The 12,497-nt window shown below is 39.8% G+C and overlaps 1 protein-coding gene across 1 annotated transcript; it reads right to left on the reverse strand.

Moving 5' to 3' along the window:
* Positions 1 to 9,124: 9,124 nt before the first annotated feature.
* Positions 9,125 to 12,017, reverse strand: LOC140230704 (uncharacterized). The gene is made up of 2 exons (XM_072310845.1): positions 10,858 to 12,017; positions 9,125 to 10,631 (listed from the first exon to the last, which is right to left on the reverse strand). The coding sequence occupies exons 1-2, from the start codon at positions 12,015 to 12,017 to the stop codon at positions 9,125 to 9,127; spliced, it is 2,667 nt and encodes an 888-aa protein (XP_072166946.1).
* Between the last annotated feature and the right edge of the window lie 480 nt (positions 12,018 to 12,497).

Below are 12,497 nucleotides of genomic sequence, written 5' to 3' on the forward strand. Positions count from 1 at the left end.
TTTGATTAGTGGTAAATTTCTGCTTCTGCCGTATCAGATTTTGAATACTATTAAAGAATATCAAATAAATACATAAATTGATACTTTACTACTCTGTCATGAGTGAAACACTGTGAGACATGATGCAAGTTAGTCAGATTTCCGGAGGGCAATGTACTTCACTAGATGTAGTATTAACAATGTGCTGGCCATTATATTTCATGGCCATGAAACAGGTTCTGTACACCACTTGTTTGAGTGTTAGAAGACATAATGAGTACTGTTTACCCTTTTGTCTGAAAGCAAATCATCCTGTCATATCCCACCTTGGAATTAATAAATATTTCAATTTTCAAATGATGGTGATATATAGCACAACTGCCAACACATTAAATCTCATAAATCATTTGAAGGTCAGGCAGAAGAAGCCACTGTCAAAGTCCATGTACATGTATTTCTCATTAACATTTGACACGGACAAAATTATATGTGTCGGCAACAATTCAAGGTCAATGGGAAGAGCAAAATTTGCAATTTATGACAAATTTTATTGTACACTACATAGTTTTAACATAATACTACATGTATTATGTTATGTGCTACTGATATCAACCATTTAATATGAACAGTTGATTACATCTCTAGGACATTTCATGTGGTAGATCGGATGTGATGAACAAATATAGCACCTTTTGACCTTGACTTTTACTGTTCATAGCATTCACACGTTTAAAAAATGTTTTCCTCCTCTATGGCATTTTTTTACCCCGTTTATACTGTGGGCGGATTTTTGAGCCTCCTTGAGGTTTGAAAACCCACTCGATAAAGCGTTACTCTTGTCTGCTTATAAATACTGCGCAAGCTGATTTCGCCCAAAGCAGACCCTTGCAGGCCCGACTGATTCTGTTCCCATGGTAATGGAGTTCCCATCTAATACATGGCGCAGGCTTTTGAATTTCTTACATAACTGCAAACGTGATTGAGCGTGAAAGTGTGCAACCTGGGTGGCATTTTAATTTTAGCAGTGGTTGGTAACAATAATCTGGGTTGTTTATATTAGCTGGTGATGACCTTCAGAAATAACTTCTGGGTCAGCAAAAAAGCAGCTTCTCAAACCCCCCAGCGTTTATACTGCAGCGGAGGCTCTTCACGGCTGCTATAACAGGATATGAAACCACCCCGTGGAGGTGGTTTCAGAACCTAACCAAGCCGTGATGATTGAATGATTGAAGGACTTTTCATTGACGTTCCCACATCAGTTCTGGGTAATCATTTCCCATGGTTGTGGATATGTATTTATACAGAACACCCTATGTGTCCAAGAATTCTATGAATGTTTAAGAAAGTGCTAGCTTTTAATCCACATATTTTGTGTTCGCAGAGAGGCGACAGAAGAAGAACCCGGTTGCGATTACTCTACATCATTGCGAGAATGCAGGGACAGCTAGAGGGTCGCGCCGAGGGGTAGCGTGGTTGTGTATTCATGTACATGTACAGTACATCAGTATGCATGTGTGTGTGTGTGTGTGTGTGTGCACTACATAATGTACACTGTACATGTCGTATGCCGTTAGTGTATGGTGAGTGCTCATCGCGAAATCGGGCACCCCGCTTAAAGGGGCCGTGTTTGCTCCTCCCAACCTGTCCCGATTATGCGATGAATACTGTACTTTCTTTATACTGTTGTACACATGTCATATCACAAGTCATAGTAGTCTTCTCATCCAGCAGTGACTATTAAAGCAGAAACTTCAAACATTCATATCTTTTAAACGCTAAACGGATTGTCCGATTTTCCTCAAACTCTTGCTGATATGTTCCACTAATATTGCTGCATTCACTCAATCCACATGTCTATGAAGGTGAACTTGTCCTTTAAAAGGTGTTCCTCTCCCTCCTGTGTGTATATGGAAGTGCTTCAAACTGACCTCATCAGTCCAGCCTATTGCATGTAGGTCTCAGGTCTGTGTGTGTGGGGAGTATAGTGTTGCTTACTACAATTGTACCATTACTCGTATTGCGCACATGTTGTACTAATACTGCATTCGTGTAAGATGGGTGATACTGTCATGAGCTGTTGCTAGTAATTTACATCCGTCGAATTGTAAAAAATATGCAAAAAATTGAATCAGTCTGCAAACTTTATGGCATACAAACAGTCAAACATGTCTACAGCGGCCACCCAAGGGAAACAGCAAAAGTGGCCACTATAGACAAGTTGGTGGCCATTTTTGAATTTTAAGAGTTTGCATTGTATAATAGCATAAAATACCGCATGTTTCTCTATTCTTAAAAAACAGCAAATAAGTTTGCACAAGCAGCTATAATATGGGTTTGGGGGTTTGGGGGGGTTTTGGGGTTTTTTTTTTTTTTTTTACAAATCACTTCATTTCAAATTTTCTTGTAGCCTACTTCTGCTCTTCTAATGTTTAATTGGCTGAAGACTGAAATGTGTAAAGGCATTACTAGATTGATAAAAATATATTTACTCATAAGATATTTTTTGAATCAATTATTTATGGCTTTATTTTTTTTCTTGAATTTTTGTAAGCTTGTCATCAAAATAACATTTCCAGGTTCAGGAGCTGGTTCATACCAGTTTTGCATGAAAAGGGTTCGCACAAGCAAGTTTGAGATGATCGATAATATGTGAAGCTGATGTACACAACAAACAATATACCCAGACAAGTATCCCATTGTCCTTGAAAGGGATTTTATTCACTAATTAGTCTGCATTTTGGTAAAATTCGAACATGTTATTTAATATTAGGAGTTGTATTTGCCTTCGTAGCATCTACTTACGGTGGCATTACTGAAGCCTAGATCTAGTCAAGTTAGTAGTAAGATGGCTTTTCACGACGAAGAGCTACATGTACATTTGTCAATCATGTCCATGTGGTTGCGACTGAGCTAGGACAGAGTAAAATTCACGCAATGAACATAAAAGTGAACATATTCATGGCTGATTTAACAGTTCAGCTAAAAGAATTTTGTGGCTGCTATATCCAGTTCTAAAGATATTCACCACGGAATTATAATACAAAATGAGTGGCCGCTGGCCGCGTTAGGCAGGTGACCGCTATACAGTACATGTATAAAGGGTCTATAATACAGTAATTTTGTGCGAGGGATTTTTCAGTGGCCGCTATAAGCAGGTGGTTGCTATACAGGTGGCCACTTAGGTTTGACTGTAGTAACTGATATGCATTTGTTTTGTTTACAAGGACACCTTGGTTCATAGCAGAGGTAGCTCCAGCAGAATTCACATGAAACAAATTTCTAGTAAGTACTGATCATTTGCTTAAATTTCCATTATGTTGTAACTGACACCTTTTCAGCAGCCTGAATATGACACACACAAATGATTTGCTGGTATTTAAATCATTACAAATGGTTCCTGCGTTTTGACATTAATGTCTATGTTTTAAACTATGTAGGTTGATAGGATGTTTTTCTTTTTTTTTTTTAAGAGAGATATTTTCTTCACACTTTCAGAGTTTTCAGTTCATACAACATTAAAAGCCTTCGTCTTCCATGACATATCAAGCAAACTTGATGCAAACTCAAGAAAATTACACTTGTGGTCATTAAGTGCATTTCTTTTACATACGTATAGGTGTACAAAATTCACAGAGCACTACACGTGTATAAAAAGCAGTTCTAACTGTTCAAAATATAATCATGTAAAATAAGAAGCCCTTGTGTCTTATCTGATACAAATGCAAATGGTCAGAACTTCAAAAGTTTCATTTGTGAAATTTTATGCATATTTTCAGTGAAATGCTTCTTTTCATGTGGGCCTTCATATGTATCTGCTCCTTTCAAATAAATTTCCTGCAAAGATTAATGACATCTAAAAAAATCTGAAATAATCTGCATAAATACGTTGTAATGTCTGTATCACTGAAATTTGCATATCAATCATCAATAATCTTCTCCATAATGGAATCACAACCCATTGATCTTAAACCCTGCTCCAGACCCCTTATCTTACGCCCAGTGTGGTTCTTATGATATAGTAGTGCAGTGCTCACCTACATGTAATAATTGGGGACCCATTTAGTAGGAACACAGCTCAAGTGCAATAGTAGTTGCAATAAACTTTCTACATAATTTAACTTCCCCACTTACACAGCACCACATCCCATTTAATTGGGACATCTTTTGGCTGTAACACTTCCATTTTCCCTCATTATGATGTCTAGAATTGACAATTAAAGCCCATATTCAGCTGTGCTAGCTGATCTGTCACGGAATGTACTTTGGATGCGAGGTGGGACGATTTCATAGGGTTTATGCATGCTCTTTGCAATGAATGAATGAAGCAAAATCTTTTATGTGCATGAGTTGTGACTCCCTCACAAAAGGGACCTTCATTTTATGTCAGCATCCAAGGGATAGAGTGCTTTGCCTCTTACTGAAGGGTGTAGGATGATTATACACAACATTGGTCACTTAAACTCGCTGAACAGTATTACTAGCCATGGCCAGCGGCGCTAAAAGTGCTATCTGGCGCTCACACGCACATCCATTATTTTGCAAGCACGACTTGCCAGATATTTGGCTTTGTGTTGCACAGTGAGCTTGTGACAAGGGTGGGTTGATATCCTTTTTTTTTTCGCATGTAATTTGGTCACGTCACTCAGCAGTGAATTTTTCCGTAGGAGTATGTGCTGGAACTTACCATCGCTGGCATTGATTCCGTAATCAGGGAAGTCGTGAAATTTGATCAGTTTTCATCATTGCCGAGTCAATTTATGCTACATTTTTCCATCAATTTTGTGAAATTACCCATTTATCTCACAATTGGCAGCAAAGAGCAGTCTTTAAATCAGATTTTTTAATGAAATTTGAGTTCTTTTTTGAGCTGTTTAATCCGACAATTTTCCACCACAGTCGGGCACACAATTCAAATTCTGTACACAAACAGGAGCTTGTTTCTGCCAAATTTCCCCACAGCGGCTGTTGGTGGCAGGAACTTTTCGCCAGCATGTTGGGTCAGAGCAGCTGTGGATGCGTTTGACTGCATACACGTGCAAGCAGTGTTGAGTCTGCCTAGCCGTGCCACTCGGTTAATGAGGAAAATTGGGACAAACGGGAGGAATGCAGTATTTTGCACAAATAAAAGCAGATTACGAAAAAAGAAGTTTGTAAATCATTATGTCTACATAAGGCAAATATAAACTACACATTTTCGGACATAATTCGTCTTCCTGCAGAACTTCAGTTTTTATGTGGTGTTGCCTTAACTAGACTGTAATAAAGATTTTGAAAAACATGTCTAAGTTAGAAGTGCTGGTAGAATACCTGAAGTCTGTATTATGGCATGGAAATTATACAGATTTAACCAAATACAGCATGTGTCCAGAAATCATCCATAGGTGTGCATATGTTGTTTTATGCATACTAGGTATATTAATAATATTGATATTGTTTAAATTCATTTCACTGCATGCAAAACAGGTTATTGTAACCAAAAAAAGAAAAAGAAAAAAAAAGAAGGAAGTTTGGTTTGACTGGGCAGTCAGTAATTCTTTAAAGCCAAAACATAGTTCTGGTACGCCTGCAAAAGTTGTCAAATTTCGCTCCCAAATGTGAACGTATGCCTAGGAAATGTGCGGAATAACGCTGTAATAACAAGATATTCGATTGGTAACGACGAAAATGCGAAATATTAACCCAAAAGGTTCAGTCTCAGAACTTACCCGAACGGGGTCAGGCTAATCTCGGACTCGGGGACAACTCGGCCTCGCTTTGACGGCGGGCTGAGTTGTATTGGTTGTCCCTCTGGATTGTACAGTGTTGTACTATGGGAGCGGCCTGTATAAACTAGCGCTTCGCGTTCTGGCTACTCGCAGTCTAGTCAGTGCCGTATATATATTATACGGCACTGCTCGCAGTAATGGTCCTGGTTGTTACAAAGCGCGCATCAAAAAACCTCTTTGGCGCGCATGCAAAATTAGTGTGCGCCTATCAAGCACCTCTAAAAACAATCAAAGACGCTTGATAAACAACAACAAAAACTTCAAAGACAGCGCGTCTCAGCAACTGAGGTGATGTGCGTATAGGCTTGAGGACCGCGCGCTGTCCATTTGTTTTGTACAGGATTAGCACGCACTTTCCTGTCTGTTCATTTAGGCCTCGTTTGGTTACTATAGTATTATACAGTAGAATATGGCGATCACGAACTGCGTGTAAATTGTCTGAAATAGGGTCGAGTTCTCCCTGAGACCGAGTTAGTCTGGATCCTTCTGGAATAAAAGTCAGTTTTCCGACTTTTATTATTTTTCTCAAAATACTCCAAAATGACTCATCATCCCGGCAAATCGCGTCAGCCAGGTAAGTTTCTTTGTAGACTCTTTCGATATATTGCAAGCAAATATGAAATGGTGCCAGACGGGTTCCCAAACCCTTACCAAAACTATTAGTCTAGCAGCCAGAAAGGGTCCCCGTGCACCCCCCTTAAAACAAAATTCTACGATATGTTCGAAGATCGTCAGAACCTGTATTTTCCAAATCCGGTTGTCGCCAGCGGAAAAAAAGGTTGCGCGTGCGTCTAATTTGCATATTTCTAAGATGGGCGCCGCCCGTTGCTAGGAGACGGATTATTTTTGAATAACTTTAGTTATGAATAACAAATTACCATAAAAATGGTATCATTTTGAAGAGAATTAAATTTCCTACAAGCTGATACCCCATTTGATGGGATAGATAGATGTTGTCATGAAATATTAAGGAAGGAATTATGTTTTTTAGCATTTTTCTAAAAAGATACGGAATTTGGTTATAATGTTCTTTTCCATACATCTAATATGCATTTACAAATAACATTTGAAATTTCCTAAAATTATCCCCCAATCATAGCTATTATCATGTGAAAACGGCTTTCCAATACACCAATTCCTTTAAAAGTTACACGACATTAAAGGGGATAAGGTTCAATAGGTTTTACAGCAATATTATTTTAAGGGTTATAATGTCTCCGCGCGCAATTGCGTAGGTTCTGTATCTGGGGTTTGTTGTAGATCACTGCTATCTATTGATCAAATCTCATCAAAATTGGCGAAGAAAGAAAGACAAATTACACTTTCTATTCCTTATATGAAATAAAAATGTTTTTTTTTTTTCTATTCTGTGTTACCAAACTCAATCCATTCAGCTTCCCATATGAACAGTTTCTTGTCTTTTTGGATTCCCTCCAAAATCACAACTTATCTGATATTAAAAAGTTAAAGAAAAAAATTTGACGTGACAGTTTCCTCTTATTGGAAGATTAAAGTGAAAAAAAAAAGAAGAATCTTATGCTAAAAGCCCTAAGAAATAAAGAACTTGTTAAATGGCCTTTCAGAGTTTAAAATGAAACATGGCTATCTTATTTTTTCATAACAAAATGAAGGGAAGTATCTGTGTAGTTCATGTCGGCCCATACTGCGTTACTATTCTTCAGAAATGGTCCCCGTGCACCCCCCCCCAAAAAAAAAAAATCTACGATAGGTCAAAGGTCAAAGATCAAGTGAAATACATGCTCTCCTATTCATCCAATTAAACCTAGGTCAAGGAAGGTGACCATTCAACACATTTGTGACAAACATGCCATTATAATATTTTGCCAATTTTGTGAAAATGTAATCACACATTGTCCACATGTACTATAGACCTATTAGGAGAATCATGCATTATGGCGGAGGCATACCAGTCGTCATAGCGACATTTCTAGTTTAATATTACAACGAAGATTACGACTACTATTAGCAGTTGGTAATTAAGTGGTGTACGAAGACTAACTCAAACAATACATCATTATTTGAGTGGCTATAATGTACAATTGATAAAAACCCAATAAATCTGTTTTTTTTTTTCAGGTTATACAGTGCGTATCAAAAAAAGGTAATCCAACTTTGGCGGGCTACTATACTTTACAATAATAGTCAGCTATGGAAAGCTCAATGTTTTAATTCTAATGATATCACAAACCATCGAAAGCTATGCTGCCGGCTGAAAGCAATAACAAATTTACTTCTTGTATATTATAGAAAGAATGGCCACGCGAAAGTAACAAGATTAATGCTCTGTTACTGGGAATTTGAAAACAATAATGACATTGTTTCCATTCCTGTTGTGTCGTTGGTTGTTGGCGTGTTTCCTTTCAAAGAGTGAAAGTAGTAGTAGGTTAATAGATGTCGGCGTTAAAGCTTGTACAATATAACAATATTGGTCACAGTTTATTATTCCGAAGGTTCATTTTTTCCCCCAAAGGTTCGTTATTCCGGAGATTCGTCATGATATAGATAAACGGGCCCAAATTTGTTATTGCTGAAAGCAATAACAAATTTACTTCTTGTATATCATAGAAAGAAAGGCCACGCGAAAGCAACAAGATTAAATGCCCTGTTACTGGGAATTTGAAAACGATAATGACATTGTTTCCATTTAAAATTCAAAATGGTCACCTTCCTTGACCTAGGTCTAATTGGATGAATAGGAGAGCTTGTATTTGGGAATTTTAGGACTTTAACTTGACTTTGGCCCTTGCATAAGTTTATGCATTGAGTAATTTTCAAGGTATGGAGAAAAAGTGTGATTTTTGTATTGAGTAGAAAATTGTTACCATTTTCATCTGGCCTTTGACCCTAAAATTCATAAGAGAATCACTGTCAGGCAGAACATGCATAAATATGTACTAAGTTTCAAGATACCATGAGCCACTTCCGAGACATGGAGGAAGAAGCAAGTTCAGCACTTTCTCTTGAACCTTGATCTTTGACCTTTTTGGCAAAAAAAAAAAAGAAATTGCCAGAGAATCTCTATTTTGGGTTATACATGCATACACCAAGTTTAAGTCCTGCTGGCATTGCATAAATATGAGGGAAATAGTAAAATTTTGAAGTGTTGCCCTTTGACCCCATGAACCCCAAATTCCCTAGATAATCACTTCCAGTCAGTACATGCATAATATATACTATGTTCCATGAAGATCTCTCTCTCTAGTCACGTAGCATACAAATATGCAGGTGTGGTTCGGATGGGAGAACGCCATTGTCTGCGGTCAGCGGCAGCTCTGGTAGCCTCTGTAATGCTTGCTCCAGTCACCTGTTTGATGTCATCAAGCCAGCTTGCTGCGGGTCTTCCTCTTTTACGTTTTCCCTCAACCATTCCCTGGATGATTGTTTTCTGCAGGCAGTGATGTCTGGTAGCATGGCCAAAATATGTCAATTTTCTGGCCATGCACAATATCAGCACGTAGTTTCTTTTCCACTCCAAGCTCCTCTAGCACCCATGTATTTGTTCTTCTTTCTTTCCATGGTATCCTCAGTATCCTACGATAGCACCACATCTCAAACGAATCCAGTCTCTTCTTGTCTGCTGACTTCATTGTCCAGGATTCTGAGCCATATGATGCCACGGCAAAGGCTGTAGATCTTAGTAGCCGGACCTTGAGGCAGGAAGGGAGTTTACTTTTCCAGAGCTTTGTCATACTTTGTACCACATTCCGGGCCATTGCTAGTCTTCGTTTAATCTCCTGTGAGCAGTCCCCTTTGGTGTTTATGATGGAACCCAGGAACTCGAAGCTTTCCACCTCTTCAATGGCATCACCATCTAGAGAAAAGACACCATCTGCAAAACTCCGTTCTCCATCTACAACCATGATCTTAGTCTTTCTAGTATTCAGCATTAGCCCCCTCTCTTCACTTGCTATTTTTACTGCTCTGAGTAGATCCATCAATTCTCTTCTGTTGTTGCAAACCAGGGTGGTGTCATCCGCATACCTGAGATTTGTTACCCGTTGGCCACCTATTGTCACTCCACCAAGGAAATCTCCCAGGGCATCTCTCATAATCCGTTCAGCATAGATGTTGAAAAGCTGGGGCGATAGTATGCATCCCTGTCTGACACCTCTACCAATCTTGAACCATTCTGTGTCACCTCTGCTTGTTCGTACTGTAGACTCTTGATCTTTATATAGCTTGCTAATGAGCTTCACTATATGGCTAGGAAAACCCATTTCTCTCATAGTGTTCCATAATTTTGCATGACAGACAAAATCAAAGGCTTTGCTGTAATCTATAAAGCACAGGTAGAGTGGTACAGAGTGTCCTCGGCAATTCTCAATGATGTTTCTGATGTTGATGATATGGTCTCTCGTGCCTCTTCCTGCTCTAAAACCAGCCTGCTCTTCAGCTATCTCATTTTCCATCTGCCGTTTCATTCTGTTGTTGATGATCTTGAGTAGTATTTTGCTGGCATGGCTTATCAAACTAATGGTGCGATGGTTAGAGCACTCCTTTACATTTCCTTTTTTAGGTATCGGGATAAAGACCGCTCTTCCCCAGTCCTCGGGCCATTCTACATTCCTCCAGATTCTGTCACATAGTTTCCACGTGATGTTTATGCCTTCCTCACCAGAGGCTTTCCATAACTCGCCTGGGATATCATCCCAGCCTGGTGATTTCCCGTTCCTAATTTCTCTCATTGCTTGGCGCACTTCCTCCAATAACGGGGGTGGTTCTAACTCTTGTTCCCCTAGGTTGCTGTTGGCAGAGTCTGCCTGGGTCTTCTGCTCGTAGAGCTCCTTGCAGTACTCGGCCCATCTGTTCTTTATGTCTGTGCTCTCTGTTAAGGTGGTACCATTTCTGTCATTGATGACATCTGACCTTGCTGATGGTTTTTGAGTAATTTCTTTGACCAGAGCATACACCCTCTTAGAATCACTCCCTGCTCTTTCTATCTCCTCACATTTTCTCTCAACGAAAGCACGTTGATCAGCTCTAACTGCTTTTGACACTTCTTTGTGTTGTCTTCGCCACTCAGCCACATCCCCTCTCTTCCTCGCATCCTGTCTCTTGTCAGCAAGTCAGTTCTAATGTTGTTCTGGATAACCATGGTTGCTTCTTCTTCTTCTTCTTCTTTGGGATGATCTCCTTAGCTGTGCTTAACACTGCTTCTTTCATTCCTTCCCACAGTTCATTGGGAGACAGCTCTTCATCATCAATCTGAAGAAGTGCCTGAAATCTATTGCTCACACTAACAGTGTACTGTTCCGGTATGTTGTCTACATCAAACCTTAATGGTGGTGTCTCTTTCTTCTTTTCTTGGTGGTCACTCCCACAGTCTGCACCTGGTCTTGTCCGAACACTGAGCAGTGAAGAGCGCCATCTTCTTTTAACGAGGATATAGTCAATCTGGTTTCTTACATTGTCCCCGGGGCTCTTCCATGTCCATAGTCTTCGGGGGTGCCGCTGGAAGAAAGTGTTTCCAACAATCAGGTCATTAGCTTGGCAGAAATCTTCCAAACTATCTCCACGTTCATTTCTTTCTCCCAATCCATATTTTCCGACGATCTTAGACTTGGTCACTGATTTGCCAATTTTTGCATTCCAGTCTCCCATTATCACAAGAACATCTTTGTTCGGAATCTTGTCAAGAGTATCTTGGAGCTGACCATAAAAGTCTTCCATGGCTTCATCAGATGCAGTAGATGTTGGCGCATAGACCTGGATGACGGAGATGTTAAATGGGTGACCTTCCAGTTTGAGAGTAATAATTCTTTTGCTTATTGGGTTGAAACCCAAGAAAGACTTAGCTGAGTTTTTGTCCAGGATGAAGCCTACTCCGTGTTCCCTCTTTCTGCCGTCTTTGCCTGAATACACAACTGTGTAGCCATCTTCGGTAGTGAAACGACCTGGGTTGAGCCACCAAGTCTCTGAAATACCAAGCACACTGATATTTTGTTCTCCCATTCGGGTTATGATGATCTCCATCTTGTCAGCATTCATTCCTTGAACATTCCATGTCCCTATAATTCTAGGTTTTCTCAGGTTTGTGCTGCTTCTTTCATGCACAGGATTATCGGCAGTATATTCTGCGTCCTTACAGCTGTGCCTAGTCGGTGCAACACGCTCCTCTTCCCCAGTAGCCATTGACGCATCATCTGGCCTGCGGGTCCCACCATCAGATGCCGGTTTTCCACAATGTTTACGAACTCTCATAAGAACTATCGTGGCCAAGAAAATGCAGTGGGTGGCCGGGTCCTTCTGCATTGCTGGATGGCCATCGTTGACTCTCCAGAGTCGATGTCCTTAAGATAGATCTTGTTTTTAGTTCCACCAGGGTGTCCAGCCACCCTCCTCACCATTCTCCAGTTGGAGACTGGTGGGGTTGCCGGTTTAGTCGCCAACAATCCGATCCTGAAACAGGTTGTACTGGGCTACAGGGTACCAGTAGCAGATCATCCTGACCTGACATGAAGATACCTTGAACAATATCCAAGATACAGAGAAAAAAAGTAAAATTTTAACATTTTCACTTGACCTTTTCACATTTGACCTTAACCTTATGACCCCAAACTTTTACCAGTGAATTTTAATTGGGTAATACCTGTATACACTAAGTTTCAAGAAAATATCTTTAGGCATTGCAGAGATATGAGGGAAATAGTGAAATTTTAAGCATTTGACCTCGACCTTTTGACTTTTGACCTTGAGCATGTGCACCCAAAAGTTGATCGGCAGAATTTCACC

The sequence above is a fragment of the Diadema setosum genome, chromosome 7 (assembly GCF_964275005.1).
Source record: "Diadema setosum chromosome 7, eeDiaSeto1, whole genome shotgun sequence".
In the NCBI taxonomy this organism is placed as follows: domain Eukaryota; kingdom Metazoa; phylum Echinodermata; class Echinoidea; order Diadematoida; family Diadematidae; genus Diadema; species Diadema setosum.

What these genes read in the sequence shown, in the direction of transcription:
- LOC140230704 (XM_072310845.1), bottom strand. Translation starts at nt 12,017, where the DNA reads ATGCAGAAGGACCCGGCCACCCACTGCATTTTCTTGGCCACGATAGTT. An exon ending in AAGAAGAAGAAGCAACCATG is followed by an intron (nt 10,632 to 10,857) that starts GTTATCCAGAAC and finishes ACCATCAGCAAG; the next exon opens with GTCAGATGTCATCAATGACA.